At 40.8% G+C, this 16,643-nt stretch overlaps 1 protein-coding gene across 2 annotated transcripts in view; it reads left to right on the top strand.

Annotated features, from left to right (window-relative positions):
• zc3h12aa (zinc finger CCCH-type containing 12Aa) overlaps positions 1-16,643 on the top strand; it is a 111,567-nt gene that overhangs the window by 4,573 nt on the left and 90,351 nt on the right. The window contains exon 3 of one of the 2 annotated variants that reach the window (XM_077576357.1): positions 3,096-3,194. The exons of the other annotated variant lie outside the window; for it this stretch is intronic. Coding sequence (XP_077432483.1) covers positions 3,096-3,194 — 99 coding nt within the window. The remainder of the gene's footprint in view (positions 1-3,095; positions 3,195-16,643) is intronic. 2 annotated transcript variants of the gene reach the window in all.

Below are 16,643 nucleotides of genomic sequence, written 5' to 3'. Positions count from 1 at the left end.
AACTTCCCGCCATGAAGCAGCCAAAAATGCCTTCGGAATGTTTTAGGGTTAACTTTTGACCTTACTTGCTTAGTTAAATGCACACTGGGTGCATTGTACCCCCCCCCCCCCCCACACACACACACACACATTTTTGGGGGGTCAATTTGCATGTAAGTGTAAGAATCAGTGGCGCTTGCAGTTGGAAGCCGAGCTCGGGAAAAAGATTTTCCAACGTCTCATCACATACACTGATGCATTTAAAGCCCCGTTCGCAAAAGCCTCGGCTGTCTTTTCCCGGGTCTAAAATATTTATTTGAAATTTTACATTGAGCCCCAGTTCCTTACCTTTTAGCTTCAGGCGGTGGGAGAAAATGTCAGTTTCATCAACCCTCATCGCACTTCGATTACGACAGAAATGTCAAGATGTAAACACAAGTTGCATTTTGTGTATGGCAACCCGCTACGGCGCAGGTGTCAAACTCAGTCCCGGGGGCCCGATCTGGCCGCCATGTGGCCCACATAAGCAATTCTTGTGTATCAACTTCCATACCTCTTGCTAAAATCGACCAAAATCTTAAACTGCCATTATGCAATAAATACACATTTTCCGATTATTGCAGATTTTTTTTTTTGTACCGAAGCCATTTTTAGAGTAACTTGAACAACTGTTAAGCTTGACTTATGATTTCAAAATGAGTTATACATCAATTTGCTGTCTATATATATTAAATGATATATGTAATAATATGATGTAGCTTGACCCTCTGAGGGAAACCAGAACTACAGTATTGGATTTTTTTTTTGGGGGGGGGGGGGGGTCAAAAAAATTCTATATTATGAGATTAAATCACAATTTAATTTACTTTTTTTTTTTTCCCCAGAGAAAACAATTTGATGAATGACTTTCTTCTAATAACATTGCACTCTATTGTATAATTTGTATTTTTTTTTTTCTGTGTGTACTGAATAGTGTTTTATAATTATTATTATTATTACTATGCCTTGAGCCCATTTTTTTTTTTATGTTATCGTAGGTGCTACGAACAGAAAAAAAATAATTGAGAAATAATTTGCTGTAAATCTTTACAAATACAAAATCTCACACGCTCCCAAATTCCCCCCAGTCGTTGTATTAAAAACTCTTTAGTCCCAAAATAAAACGGATTAATGCTGCTATTTTTCATCATAAATTAGTCATTTTTTATTGTTAACATGCTTCCTTGCTGAACACTCACTTCTGAAATGGCCTTGACCCGATTATAACCACCATTATGCATTATAACCGTAACGGTAATATACCTTGACAACCGTCATGCTTTATACAGTTAAACTTCCGATCATCTTACACGGCAGGGGCAGTAAAGATCGTCGTGATCGGTTGTCTCAACAACTTTAATGAGGAACATTATGGCAGCACTTCCATGCCGATTACACATCCTGCATCTTCTCTGCTATGCTCAACCCTCATTGCACTTGATGGGTTAGCATGACAGCCGCCGTGCCCAGGTCATCAACTCTGGTGCAACAGTTGCTCCCGTATGAGGAATCACGTTGTGATTACCTTAATGCAAATGAGCCGGTAATCACCTTGAGAGCCCGTCGAGCCTTTTGACGAACCGCCGCCGCTCTCATCAATGTGACCGCGACGGGGCCGACAGAAGTCCCATCCTCTCATCTTCCCTCCGGCGGGAATATGCTGACGGGGGATCTGCTTGCCGCAGCACTTTTAATCTCTATAGGCAGAACATGTTCAGTTATGAAATGAAAAGTTTGTCACAAGAACTGCTGCTCTTGGAGGTATGAAGTCAAAGCGCAAACTTAAAGGTGATTTATTTACCCTTTATTTCCTTCATTATCCGTATGATGTCTTATTTTAGGACTTCTATGGATCCCCTTCAATTTGCAGCGCCTACTACTTTATGATTAGTGTTTGATCACGCCTGCATGACTTAAAATGTGTACCGCTTGCACACCGTGCCCTTATTTTTGGCGGGGCGTTATCTCTTTATTCCAGAGCTGCTGTTCTCTCGCGGAAGTAAACAGGTTTTCGACAAGCTGTTAAAGTGCTCGTAATGAAAATGGACTCGTAGCCGAGTTGTTTACAATTTCTCGAAAGTAGAAAATAAATGATTTTGCGAGGGTGGAAAATGCGTTGGCTGAATTAAATTATTGATCCCATGATTTAGGAGTCATATTGACTTTGTTCTCATAGTTTTTGTGTGTGTGAAACTACAGTACATATACTACAGACTGAGCAGTATTATCTAACTACAAGGGGGGGAGAGAGAGTCCAAATTAAATAAAAGGAAATGTGATGGAGCAAATGGCAACACACTAGAAACATGGCCGACATTATTTCACAGCTCTTGGACACAAAAAGTTGCTGGGTTTGCTAAAATGCGTTTTTTTTTTTTTGTTTTTTTTTTAAATGCAGTATGTCCTTCAAATGACCTCAAAAATGTCACTTTCAACTGGTCGTGAACTCCGAGACAGCTCAACAGAATGTAAGAAGTGGGTTTATTGTAGGGCTGTCTAAACGTTTTCCTAAGCGATCTGTATACAAAAAAAGAGGCTACATTGACACTCTTTGTGTTTTTTATTAAGTATTTCTTTGAACTGAATACTATATTTTCAAGATATGTCATAAGCCGCTAAACGAATGTATGGGCCACAAATGGCCCCAGAGCTTTAGTTTTGACACCACTTTAGTATGAAAGCTCTTAAAAAAATAAAACCTTCCTTACTTCCTCCTTGGGGCGCTTTTAGTGCCATTAATATGACAGATTTACTCAAGTGATGTAACACTATCAAGCAAAGAGAAATGGTGGAGCCAAGGGGGCCGAGGTCTGCAGCTTTCGTCTGCAATCAGTCCGAGCGAAACAATTACACAAATGACCTTTGAACACGTCAACGTATTTACTTCATTAGGTTAAGTGGTTCCCTTTTGAGCTGCACCGCCGCAGACAATCCCCCTTTTCCAATGAGCTTTTATTGAAAAGAAAACGCAGGGAATCAAATGTATTAAAAAGACTTTTCCCGCCATACCAGAGTAGATTTCTTAGCCCTGATCTCAGCAGCGTTTTTTGTTTTTTTTTGTTTTCAATCCCCTAAAGATGGACGAAGGATTGCAGCGATTTGCAAGGAAAGTGGTTGGTGTTGGATAGACTGTCACTGGCGGCGGCGCAAGGGGGGAGCAAAATGAGAGAAAACAGGTACATCTCCCTCAGGTCTATAATCCTGAGATTACTGTTTGCTCCGCGGCCTGTCTGACTACACTCCAGGCCGCCTGTGCTTCACTTCTAATCTCCTCGGCCCCAGCTGTCCACCAATTGATTCGAAGATTCTCTGAATCAATTACTCCTGTGTCCAAGGTCTCATTGCCTGCGAGACACACTCACACATGCTCGGGAGCCTGGAAAGGGAAATAAGCACATACACGAACATCCAACCGCGGGGTCGACACAACCCGTTCGAGGCCAACTGTGCAACCTCTGACTTGAACCAGACCTTGTGGTCAATTCTGGTCTGAAATTAGTTTTTATCGTGATTGGCGTGAGGATCCTCCATCCGATACTGAAAGCCCAATTCCCACATTTGCTAACAGTGGAAATCACCAGAGACCTTGTCTTTTTTTTTTCTTTTTTTTTTTGCATCGTGTTGTCCAAAGGTGGGAATTCCGTCAGTAGTGATGGGCTGTCCGTCAGTAGTGATGGGGCTGTCCGTCTGTCCGTCCGTCAGTAGTGATGGGGCTGTCCGTCTGTCCGTCCGTCAGTAGTGATGGGGCTGTCCGTCTGTCCGTCCGTCAGTAGTGATGGGGCTGTCCGACAGTCAGTCCGTCAGTAGTGATGGGGCTGTCCGACAGTCAGTCCGTCAGTAGTGATGGGGCTGTCCGACAGTCAGTCCGTCAGTAGTGATGGGGCTGTCCGACAGTCAGTCCGTCAGTAGTGATGGGGCTGTCCGACAGTCAGTCCGTCAGTAGTGATGGGGCTGTCCGACAGTCAGTCCGTCAGTAGTGATGGGGCTGTCCGACAGTCAGTCCGTCAGTAGTGATGGGGCTGTCCGACAGTCAGTCCGTCAGTAGTGATGGGGCTGTCCGACAGTCAGTCCGTCAGTAGTGATGGGGCTGTCCGACAGTCAGTCCGTCAGTAGTGATGGGGCTGTCCGTCAGTCCGGCACTGATGGACAGCCCATAACCGTTTTGCGTACATATGACAAAAACTTTAGTCATTGTAATCGTCCCTAATAGGGTCACAAAGGGCCCTCTCAGTCCGTCACTGAAGGACGCCCGTTTTGCTGATGAATGAGGACTGACGGACAGCGCATGGATAGAGTTAGTAAGGCCCTTTTTTGAATGCCCTTTCAGCCATCCATTTTCTATGCCTTTGTCCTGCTCAGGGTCTCAGCTGACCTGCAGCCTATCATAGCTGACTTTGGCAAGAGACATGGGGACACCCTGGATCTGTGGTCAGCCAATCACAGGGTGCAAATGCACTTCTGAATTCAAAAAAATTCCAATGACAAAGAACTGATTATTGTATATCGCCGTCCCGTAAAAGTGCCCGTGGTGATTTCCATTCTACTGTCCTTAATGTATGTGCGGCGCTCCCAATCATCTGTCTTTTTTAGCTACACGTACTGCAACCTGTACATGTAAGATGAATAATTCATGCAAGCTGGGAATAAGGAGGAGAAGGCCACTTGCGTTCAATTGAGCTTATTATTTATTTATTTTATTTTAGCGAATGAGGGAAAAAAACACACACACACAAATGTTTCATTATGACGAGCAAAGGAGACGAAATGGACTCCTTCGGTGCGAGAACTTTTTAAGATGAACTTCTTAACCCCCCTCAGCTGTAATTAACGCCTCCCCGGTCGGCTTGCCAGGACGGAGAGGCGGAAATCCAGGAAAACTGGTGCTGACAGTCTTTTAATTTGCTCGCCCAGAGACGGCATTTGGAATCGCTCCGAGGTTTAGTTTGCGGCTGCAAAAATAATAGCAGTTTATTGCCAATTAAACTAATGAGCGCTAAAATAGCCTCGAGTGCGTTACTTGACAGAGCTGCTCCCAGCAAAACAGCAATAAAGTGCAAAAGTAAAAGACCAGCGGGAACAATGAGCCAGGAATACACGTGGAAGTAGTTGAAGGTCAACACAGAAGAAGCCTGAGATACGCAGACTTCCTAGTCCCTCCCTGTAGAGCACAAACCCTGAGAAGCCAGAACCGTCTTTCAGCTTCTTTCCCGGCGTAGCACATTATTAATAATGCAGCACGCTTTTCTTCGAACCTCCCAGACAGATGTGCATCGACTGAGCTTTAGGTTCCCTGCTGCTCATCACCAGCCTGCTGTTATTTTCCCCGGCAGGTTGTATTGTTGTGTTCTATGCCTTGTTTCTAGGTAGAGTCAAAACAACAACGCTAACAAACCTGTCACTTCCTCTGCAACGGTTGAGACAACAGTGACAGGTGGAGCGTCAGAAGAACAGAAAACAAGAACCAGTCTTAGTTAGGATTGGGGATTCATGCTGTTATTGAGGTTAAGCGTAAGGTTTAGAGTTAGTTGTTCGCCGAGGATTGGGTCTGAAGTTGAGGTTGGCATCGTGATAGTTTTAAGGTAAAATGTTTCGGTCAGGGCTCGGGTTAAAGTTAGGGGTGGGGGCTCGGTGTCATGTTTAGGGATAGATTTAGGGGTTACGTGTAAGGGTTTAATGGTAGGGTTAAGGTCGGGGCTAGAAGCAGAGTTAGGGGGTTAAGTGTAGGTTTATCATGGTCAGGCCTCGGTTACTGTTAGGGTTGGAGTTTTGTCCTTCCTTCCTTTCCTCAGTCTCTCCTTTGGTCTCTTGAGGTCTCCCTGATTTGTTGGAATTTAGATGTTTCTGCGGTTGGTGAAGGATTCCGGTTGGTGGGTGGTGTCTGGTCGGTGCTAGATTTCACTTTCCTTTCTTTTCTTTGGTCCTTCCTCGGGTCTCCTGACGGCCTCACGACTCTGGCTGGAAGTGTTCGGTTTAGGTGAACGGTATGGGATTTTCTAGTAGGTTTTAGGTGAACTAATGAATACATACTCACCCACATACAAAATAATAATAATTAAAAAAAAAAGAGCAATGATGATGACATGTCAAATCGGTAAAATTACCGAATGAACAATACTGAGCTCTCCAGAAGAAGGAAAAAAAATAATAATAAGTTGGAGTTTTGAATTTGATGATAGGTATGAGGTCAGGGATTTGAGTTAAGAATAAGGTTATTATTAGGGGTAAAGGGAGGAACAAAGTTTGGGGTAAGGGGTTTGGGCTTCCGTTAGAACTAGTCTTGTGTTAGGGGTTAAGGGTAGGGATAAGGGGCTTGCTTTAGAGGTAGACTTAGTTTGCATGGTACAGGGTTAAAGTCTGCTTATAGTTAGAGCGCATCTTAGGTTTAGAGTTGGGATTAAGTTTTGGATTTAGGGTTAAAGTAAAGGCTTAGGACCCTAAGCAAAGTGTAAGAAGTAAAGGGTTATTGTCAGGACTAGAGTTGGAGTTAAGTTTGGGGATGAGAGTTAAATAAAAGAGGGTTTGAGTTTCATGGCTGGGTTTAAGGTTCGGTCAGGATCGTGGGTGGGTTTGGGACTAAAGGTATGTTTAGGATCAGGTTTAAGTTATGTCAAGGCTCATGTTTTGGTTTGTTGTTTTTGTGTGACTTTACACTGCCTCTCGGCATTGGCCACAACTTTGTAAATTGGACGTTTTTCATCAGCATTTTCGTTCGACCAAACTGTAATTGAGAAAGCTGACTAGCATCAGTATCTAATTGAATTGACATTTGGAATGATGGGAAAATGATTGATTATATTCACATGCCGCAAACCCCAATACTCATTTTATGAAAATAGTTTCCAACTACTTCTTCCGTATTAAAGCACTGTTGTTGTATTCATGAAACTAAATTTAAGTTGCTGTATGGCCAATACTGTGTCCGGGAGCTTAGCACTCTAGAGTTAAGGCCGTGTTCAGCTTAGCTATTCGCCGCTGTGGATCCCGTTCTTTTAACGCGTGCATTTGACTGCTGTGGGATGACATAATGGCTCATTACTGCCAGAGAACAGTGGAGCACCGACTTGCCTGGCGTTGGGCGGGTGCGAGTGAAACGGGGCCTTTGTTGACGGAGTGAGGGGGTGGGAAATGAGTCGACTGATGTCAAACACCAATTACTGTAGGCACTGAAGCCCCACCACAGGAGAGATTTTGTCACCAATATGATATCTTGCACAGTACAGATAAAACTTGAGATGGAATCAGACCTGCTTTGAATATCAATTGTTGTTCATCACTCAACGTCGTTGTGACACCACTGAAACTAAGAGTAAACGTACTCCTTTACAGCAGTCCTGCTCTCATATCATGACTGTTGACTACAGTTTTGATAGGAGAACAAACCAAATAAGAAAGCTACGACTTTCCGTACAAGACATTTAGTTTGGCTGCATAGTGTTTTTTTGCAAACAACAAAATCTGGGACAAATTATTTAATCATTAATCGTATCCAGGCTTTTCTCATTTCATTATCTGCTTTTTCTCAAACTGAAGAAATCATCTATCAATAATTCAGATTGATGATTAGTATCAGTAGTGTTTTTGCCCGTGGTAATCCACCTATATAATTTTAAAAAACTTTTTTTGTAAACCTATTGAGGGTTTTAACTTTTGCTTTGACACCCACAAACTAGCTGTATAAAAAATGAATTTCTCTCCTATCAGTAACATTTTAACATCAAGAATTGCCAAACAAGTATAACCAGAAGTTATTCAGTCCAATGTTAATCAATTCAAAGAAATAAAACCTTCTTCAAATGATAAATTAAGACGACGGGTATCTGATACATTCATAAGTACGTATATATTATTTTATTTTTATTTTTTTATCACTGACTCAAACATATTGCAGCAAATCAGTGGGAAGCTAGTTAGCCTAACAAGCTAAGCATTATATTTTGTATTCCTGGTTCAAAAATCATTTAGTGTTGCTTTAATGGCAATTTCTTTTTTTCATTTGCTCCTAAAAGTCATTTTGCATAAAGTACACAATAAAATGAATTTCAAAAAATAGATTAATACAATGAAACAAATAATCCAGTGGCCAGGGGAAAAAAAAATGTGGTTGTACAACTTTTAAGTAATGCATCCATCCATCTCCTACAATTACAGAACGGGAGTAGCATAGCGTCCTCTGACGCTGCTTTCGCCCCAGGTGCTAGCTAGCAAGCTCGCTAGCTAGCTCCCCGGGTGCTCTGTTAGCTGCTAGGGAGCTAGCTAGCTAGCGCAAGGGGCTAAAGCCAAACTGTAGCAGGGTTTCTACTTTCTGTACCTCGATTAGTCATGTTGAGTACATGCTCATGGCTGAACAAGTAGAAATTCCGTTAGGCTCAACATTTAGCACACTTTATCTTTAATGAGACATGGTTCATCACGGCGCCCGTTTCTCACCAGTCGGTATCGTCCGCCTCCCTGTGAACAATCTCCAAAGCCCCAACGCAAGGCGGGTCTTATCGGCGAGGACAGATGGCGAGCGGCGATAGTCAACAGACACGCTGATAACGGATTGAGGATTTATCTACAATGGCTTCACATGGCCCGGCAGACTGCATCTTCAAAGCGACAAAAGGCCGCAGACGCAGAGGGATGCTGCAGATTAAGAGACAGAGGTAGTGGGATTGAGATTTTTGCCACCCGCTGAGAGCAACCATCCCATCAATAAAAAGCGCCACCACGGGATGGAGGTCGTGCCTTTCTTGGCTCGCAGTTGACCTTCGCTAAAAGCTCGACGCCTCCTTGGTTACCGTTGCCCACCAGAATCAACATGACACTTACACAGCCTGGACTTCTAATATGATCCTATTTTTGTACGTTTCAGGCTGAAGCAAGAAAAAAAAAGTGAGGAATTTAAAGGTTACATCCACCTAAGAATAGGGACTTAAGTTAATCAAAGATGAAAGTTACTGCAGTCCAGATTTCGGCGACATTTACGGAACCGCCTCCATTAAATTTCAAATAGTTCATGAACAAAATACAGAATCATGTAGCTTTTGTGTGGATTACAGTTTTCCAGAGGCGACATATAAATAGCTGCGGACAAAGTGATTCCTAAGTATTATTTAAAGCTCTTCTCTTGTTCATCCCTCTTGATGACCAATTTATACCAAATATAACAGATAAAATGAGTTTTGGTTTCAATTTTTATTTTATTTTTTTGTTAAAAGTCTGACTTGCACCTATTCGTATTGACATTAGCCACCGAATGACTTAACTCAAACAGGTTGCTCAATGTGCTTGCTGTAAAACAGGTCATAGTCCAACAAATACAAAATCTTATTTGACTAAAATGGTAAGAGGAGTTTTAGCGCCTTATCTTAATCATATGTTTCCATAGCAATATTTACTTATCTCATCCAAACATATCATTGTAGCGTTAGCTGGCCAAATATTCGCTTTCAAACATTTTCAGTATCGAGCTCAAGGACACTTTGGCATGGTCACGGGGGCTTAGGATCGAACCTGAGACTACTACTTTTAGCACCTGGGTTCAAATGTTACCGGTAAATAATTTTTTGTTTTAGCCCAGAAATCTGAACTCCATTCTCCTATATTTCATATTTTCCAATGTTTTCAGATATAATTGTCATTTAAGGCAATGCAATCCTCTTACCTAGCAGTGTTAGCATAACAGCTAACACAGTTAGCGTGTACTCTTGACCAAAAACTAACATTAGAGCAGATTTGAGCTGAATGCAACAAAAATCAAGTCATGCACTAATTTCTGATTTCTGGCAGAATCGTGGTATTTTTATACCCCAATTGGTTTATTCGACTGACACACTGTAGGTGTAACTAGTGGTAGCTAATAATCAAATAGTGCTACTACGAGTGACCATATGATATTGAGGTTTTCTATTTTGTTCTACACTCACCTGCTGAACTCTCAACGCCGTTTTAGTTCACTCGTTGGCGGCCCTCTTAAAGCCTTGACTGACATCGTCACGTCGGAGCCGTTCAGCTCCGTCCACTTGACGTCCCCGCGGACCGACATCTCCCTTGCTTCAGCAAAACTGCTTTCACCGTGATGGCAGCGGCAGTTGGCCCGCGATCGTTAATGCGAACCGATGTCGTCTCGCAACGGCCCACTGACTGCTCATGTCAACAGTCATGCTTTTTTTTTTTTTTTTTTTTTTTTTTTAATTTATAATGCACGCTTGGGTTCATCGTACTGTTGCTTGAATGACTCACCGAGGGTGATAGCCTACATTCATTCAGTAGTTGTAGCATCAAGGCCATGCGTGTGATAGCATATGTATAGATCTGAATCTGAGTGGACTGCACATCACAGTTGTAAGATCTGAGATTCCTGTGTGGCGTTTGCTTGTTCTCCCTACAAATTTACGGCACTTGACTTATCAGTCAGTGCACTCAAATCCACTTTTGACTCTAATTAAAGCTAATGGAAAGATGGAACTGATTTAGCTTAATCCCGTATCCCACTGAGGGATAATGCTAGCGACTGTTGATTTTCTATCAAGATTTGTCAGGGTTTGTTCAAGATCTCATTTCCTAAATGTTCTCTGAACAGTCTTGATGGTCTTTCTTGTCGCAATGAGATTTTCAACATGTTCAAAATTTGCGTCAAGCCCATATCCCACTGAGGAGCGAATATTTGCGACACTAACGAATGTTGACTTTTTTTTTTTTGTTTTTTTTTTTTGTCACGGTTCATTCAAGGCCGTTTTCTAACCAGTCTTAATAATTCGCTAAACAGTCTTAATGGTCTTTCTTGTCACAAGGAGATTTTGAACATGTTCAAAATTTGCGTCAAGCCGATATCTCACTGAGGAGCGAATATTTGGTATTGCTAATGAATGTTGATTTCTTGTCAGGGTTCGTTCAAGGCTGTTTTCAAACTAGTCTTAATAATTCTCTAAACAGTCTTAATGGTCTTTCTTGTCACAATGAGATTTTGAACATGTTAAAAATTTGCGTCAAGCCCATATCCCACTGAGGAGCGAATATTTGCGACGCTAACGAATGTTGATTTTTTTTTTTTTTTGTCATGGTTCGTTCAAGGCAGTTTTCTAACCAGTCTTAATAATTCGCTAAACAGTCTTAATGGTCTTTCTTGTCACAAGGAGATTTTGAACATGTTCAAAATTTGCGTCCAGCCGATATCTCACTGAGGAGCGAATATTTGGTATTGCTAACGAATGTTGATTTCTTGTCAGGGTTCGTTCAAGGCCGTTTTCTAACCAGTCTTAATAATTCTCTAAACATTCTTAATGGTATTTCTTGAAATTTCCTTGATATTGAACGAACCCTGACGTGAAATCAACATTTGTAAGCGTTGCAAATGTTCACCTCTCAGTAGGATACTCTTTACGCACCACAGTTTGTGAGTCCCTTGTTTCCACAATATCACTATTATGTAAAAGAAGTCTGTCATGCCACATTTTTGTACAAGGTGAGAAATGATGACAAATGTTCAGTAAGTTGAAAAAAAAAAAAGTCCTCTAAAGTTGTGGAAATCTGCGCGTGTGTAATTGCAGTCGAGGCTCGACTGTCGAGGAGGCGGCGGGGGCTACGTGCTGACCATCCCTCGCTGTCACGACCAATCAGTGTCTGGAAAGTTAATGGTGAACACAAAACCTATTTAAAAGCTACATTTACCACTTGGCTGATTCCATTACATTGTGTAATTTCCAGGTGTCACATTTCCCCTCAACACGTCTGTCTTAATACTCTCCCCTGCGCAGTCTGATTAGTCAGCCTTGGATGGGTTGCCCCCACCCACCGCCAAATCCGCGCCAGACTCCCCTCCCCCCAGCTATCCTTTTACACCCTCCTGGAAGTGAAAACCTCCTTATTGCGTCGTTTTTTTTTTTCTCTTTTTTTTTTTTTATTATCTGAGTGTTCAGCACAACCTGAGCTGGAAACTAATGTCTGGTGCAAGCCCGCTTCTTCTGGTATCTCTTGAAAGAAAATAGCTCTGGAGCTATCGGATCATTTAAAATGGGAGGCTGTGTTTGGTATCTTTTAAAGCCTGTTGCATTGACCTCATAGATATTTTGGGGCTGGAGGAAAGGTACTAAACTGTTTTTTGTTACGATTCAGATAGATGAGACGGAATATGCTCTAAATTTATTTATGTCTTTGTTAGGGGTGTCAGGTGATTACATTTTTAATCGTTTGACGTAAATAATTAATCGCAAATTAATCTTACATTTTATATCTGTTCTAAATGTCCAATAAAATAAAATACCCCCACCCCCCCATTTTTCATACTCTTGTTAACATTAGAGTGGAACAATGTTAACCTAATACAAATATGGTGGTATATTTTAGTTTTGATATAGTAATTGCATAGTTGAGGTCATTTTTCTGCCAGTAGATGGCAAAAGCATTTAATGTTGGACATTGATGCCAGCACAGAGCAAGGGGCAGGCATTAATTGAGTGTTAAGATGAGTGGCGTTAAAACAACTTTAAATTAGCCCAATATTAATGCACTCATTTTTACACCCCTAGTCTTTGTATTGTAGATCTATAAAAGTTTATTAGTAAGTAGTAGTCCCCCCAATTTTTCGACATGCTGCCCCCCATAGCCCCAACGCTTAAATATATATTTTTTTTTTAAATAGCATTGCGGTCCATGTCAAAAGTTATTTTTAATATATGCCGCGGGCCGCTTTAAAATGGGAGGCAGACCTCAAATGGCCCCTGGGCCGCACTTTGGACATCTTTAGCACATGCAAACACAGAGCATCAAAATTTGATGATTTTGAAGACTGGCCATGGAAAAAAAAGTGACGCCAGGCCCTGTTTATCGCATCTTGCTGCTTTTCCCTTGTAAAGGTGTTTCCTTAAAAACACTTGAGCAGCATTTTATCATTTATAATGAAATCAGATGATGTGAGTTAGCAGTGGATTCCAACTACCTTACTGCTATTTAATCAGGGTGCAGACATTAGATGGTGGTTAGCCACTAACCCAGGAAATCAATGCTGGTTGAAGATGCAATCTGACCACCTCAAGTCTCTCATAGGTTTTTTTCCCAGAGCTGTTTTCCCCCTCAGGGATTCCATGAAATCTATTGACACTTTCCTCTTTTGTTTGTACTCAGAGCCGCATGCCTTATCTTCAATTTTACAACGAGGAGCTGACTTTTATGTACACCTTCTCAAGGTGAAGTCGTCTTCTGTGTTACTTCCACAACTCGGGCTCTGAAAATGGAGCCATTTGTAATGCTGAGTCGCTCCTGCCGAGCTCCTTTTTGTTAAATTACACGCGCTGCCCTGAAGTTATGCGATCTATCAAAGTGTCAATACTTACAAGTGGGGGGAGAGGGGTGGAATAGGGGCCTAATTGATTTGGAGAAGGGTGATCATTGCTATTGAGCTAACATGGCCCTGGGAGCGACTCGGCAGGCATAACTGCTCCGCGTACCTCACAGAAGACGGGCAAACGGATAATGAGATTCAGGCTAAAATATAACTGTATCACTGTTAGTTTTTATTTTTTCCAATTGTGCCTTATTCCTTAACCCTATAAAGCCTGAACCGTGAAATATATGAGAGAAAATTATGATTCTTTGTAATAGTATTATTGGTCCTTTTGAACAAAAATTGATAAATAAACTTCCACACATGACTTTTGATTCGTGTCATATTTGATACATCCGGTCACAATGCTTCAAATTCGTACATTTATAACTTTCAAAAATATAAATAAAAGACATACATATCAAACATTAGTATTTCCAAAATTCCCACTATTAAAAAGTGTAAGTGTCTCTCCTTTCTCAATTGGGGCCATCTTGCTTGAAATACCATCAGCTGGGTGATACTGCCCTCTAATGGATTATCTGCGCACTGCATGTGTCAGATCATATACATCAGGGTTTTAACTCATTTACTGCCATAAATTCATTTAAAAAGTTAGGAGCAAGAGGCGATTACAATTAATAATTGTTATTAATCACATTACTTCACTGGTGAACTCACGATTAATCACACATTTTACATCTGTTCTAAATGTACAATAAAAAAATTCTAGGTTTTCATAGTCTTGTTAACAAAAGGGGGTAAAAATGTTAAACTAATAATAGTTTAAATGAATTTTTGACGTTTATAGCAGTCAATGGCAGTGAATCATTTTATTTTATTTTTTTAAAGAAGAAAGGATTATTACAAAATTCGGGGCGTCAGGCGATTAAAGGTTTTAATCGTAATTAATTGCATGACTTCACTAGTTAACTCGCAATTAATCACAAATTTCATATCTGTTCTAAATGTACAATAAAAACAATTATAGGTTTTCATACTATTGTTTAAAAAGAAAGTGGAAAAAATGTTTAACTCATAGAAATAGTTAAATGAATTTTTGACGTTCATAGCAGTCAATGGCAGTGAATGAGTTAATGGGGGGAAAAAAATATTTTACTCATGAGCTAGAAGGCTCAAAATGTCTTGTATTTAATATGATACGTATGGCTTTATAGGGTTAAGATGAATATAAACAAACAACTGTAAATTTCAGTCAGTTTGTCCCTTGGTGAATCACCTCACATTCCCCATAAATATCAATTAAAGGAACAGTTCAAATCTCCTCTCCCATTCATTCCTCTCTTCGCACCAGCTATCGTCCCTCTTCCTGGATGCATCTTCCCCCCGGGGAAACGGGAAGCACAGTAGTTCCTCACGCGTGTGGGTGAAGCATATTAAAGATAGCGATGCATTGATATTCTCCAAACAATACGTCTCTACTAAAAAGTATAGTACGTATATGGAGTTAAATATGATAAAGGGGGGGGGGGGAGAGTCAGTCAGACCTGCTGCAATAATCTACTGACTGTCAGCACACAAAAGTGACTCATTTCAAAACAAAAGGCATAAAAATATTATTTCAAGTGTTAAGTCTTTTTTTTTTTTTTTTTTTTTTTTTTTTTTTTTTTTTTTTTTTTTGGACAATGTCTTTTTTTTTTTTTTTTTTTTGGACAATGTCTTTTTTTTTTTTTCCTCGAGTCCCTTAATAAACATATAAACATTTTACTTTTAAATCTTATCATGACTGTTGTCTTATAAATTTCAACTTAATTATTGACGGTATTGCAAATTTTTTTTATTATTTATAAATTTATTTTTTATTATTATTCTCAACGGGACCTATTTTCGTGCTTAGCGTAACAATCTGCAATTTTGTGAACATGGTAGACCCCGCTATGCCTCGACGGGCGTTTCGCCGTTTTCTATTCCTCGGCGCATTTGGCAATTTGGTGACCAAAAGTAGTCTACGTTATAGACCAGCTAAAAGCAGGTCAAAGTTGTGGTGCTGGTGGTGTAACGTGATTTGAGCGCAGTGCAAGCAAACAGATTCTGAGAATTCTGATTCATCATATTTCATTCACAAATATGACTACAGTGGAACAAAATATGAATTCATTATGATAGCATTTCTACTTTATTCCTCCAAAATGGAATTTTTTTTAAAATTCTAAAGGCTGTTGGAGGCACTCGGATTATGATAGGATTCTTCACCGTTCTAAGGTGTCCTTGCACCCTTAGAGACATCATGGTCTTAAAAGGTAATATAAAACCCATCGTTTATTTTTTTTAGTGCAGCTGATCACAAATTACAGGTCAGCTGTGTTGATTTGCGATCCGGGTCCTCCTACTCAAGCCGCTGCTGAATTGCGCACTGTCGACAAGAGTATATTAAAAGGACCCACAGGCCTTCTAATGATCTGCTCTCCATCAGCGCGCAGCTTGCCAGGAAACGTCCCGTCTTTTAATTAATGATTCCGAAAGTAACAATCAATTCAGCCGTATGTTAAAGGAATTAAATCTGTCCCCTGAAAATGTACTCATCTGGTGGGCGGACGTGGTAATTGTGAGCATTAGTGACAGCCGCTTGTGTTGTTTAAAAGAGAAGAAGAGATAGAGGGACAAAAACAGCACGGCAGGCCCTCTATCTTTCCCCCGGGTCAAAATGGGGGTGGGTTGGGGGGGGGACGGGCCATTCGTCATGTGAGCTTGGAGCTATTTTCTGTCTGCTGACTGACTGACTGACTCCGAGCCATCCTTCAGGAATTCATCATTTATCAAACCGGGCGATATCACCTCCGGCGGGAAGGCAGAGGATGAAGTCCGACACCTCTGGGTTAGCCGGGAGAGGAAGAGGACGCGTGAACATGACTGCGGGATTTGGCCCCAGTGTCATCATTATGGGCACGCATGTACGCTTAGGCTAGATTTACACGGCAGGGCCGAGCGCAAAATTCCAGTTTAATGCTAATAAAGGATTTGAGTATTTATATGACATTTCAGGTGGGACATTGAAAATCGTCCACAAAAAAATGTTTCAGTACAAAAGTACATAAACAAAAAAAACAGGACTCTATCATATAATTTATAAAAACATAAATTAACACAATTAAATATTATTAGGGGTGTCAAAATTAGTGTATTACTTTGGAGTTAATTTAAAATTCCTTTAATACGCGATTAATAACAAAGCCTTTAATGTGGGAATTCCAGTCACAACGCAGCAGACACGTCCTTATCAAAATTTAGCAGTAATAAATGTAATAATAATGCATATATTTGTGGAGACTGGGTTCAAGTTGTGTTTTACAATTTTAAAAAT

The sequence above is a fragment of the Vanacampus margaritifer genome, chromosome 9, assembly GCF_051991255.1.
Source record: "Vanacampus margaritifer isolate UIUO_Vmar chromosome 9, RoL_Vmar_1.0, whole genome shotgun sequence".
Taxonomy (NCBI): domain Eukaryota; kingdom Metazoa; phylum Chordata; class Actinopteri; order Syngnathiformes; family Syngnathidae; genus Vanacampus; species Vanacampus margaritifer.
Note: the sequence above shows the minus strand (reverse complement) of the source record. Positions and strands in the feature narration are given on the sequence as shown.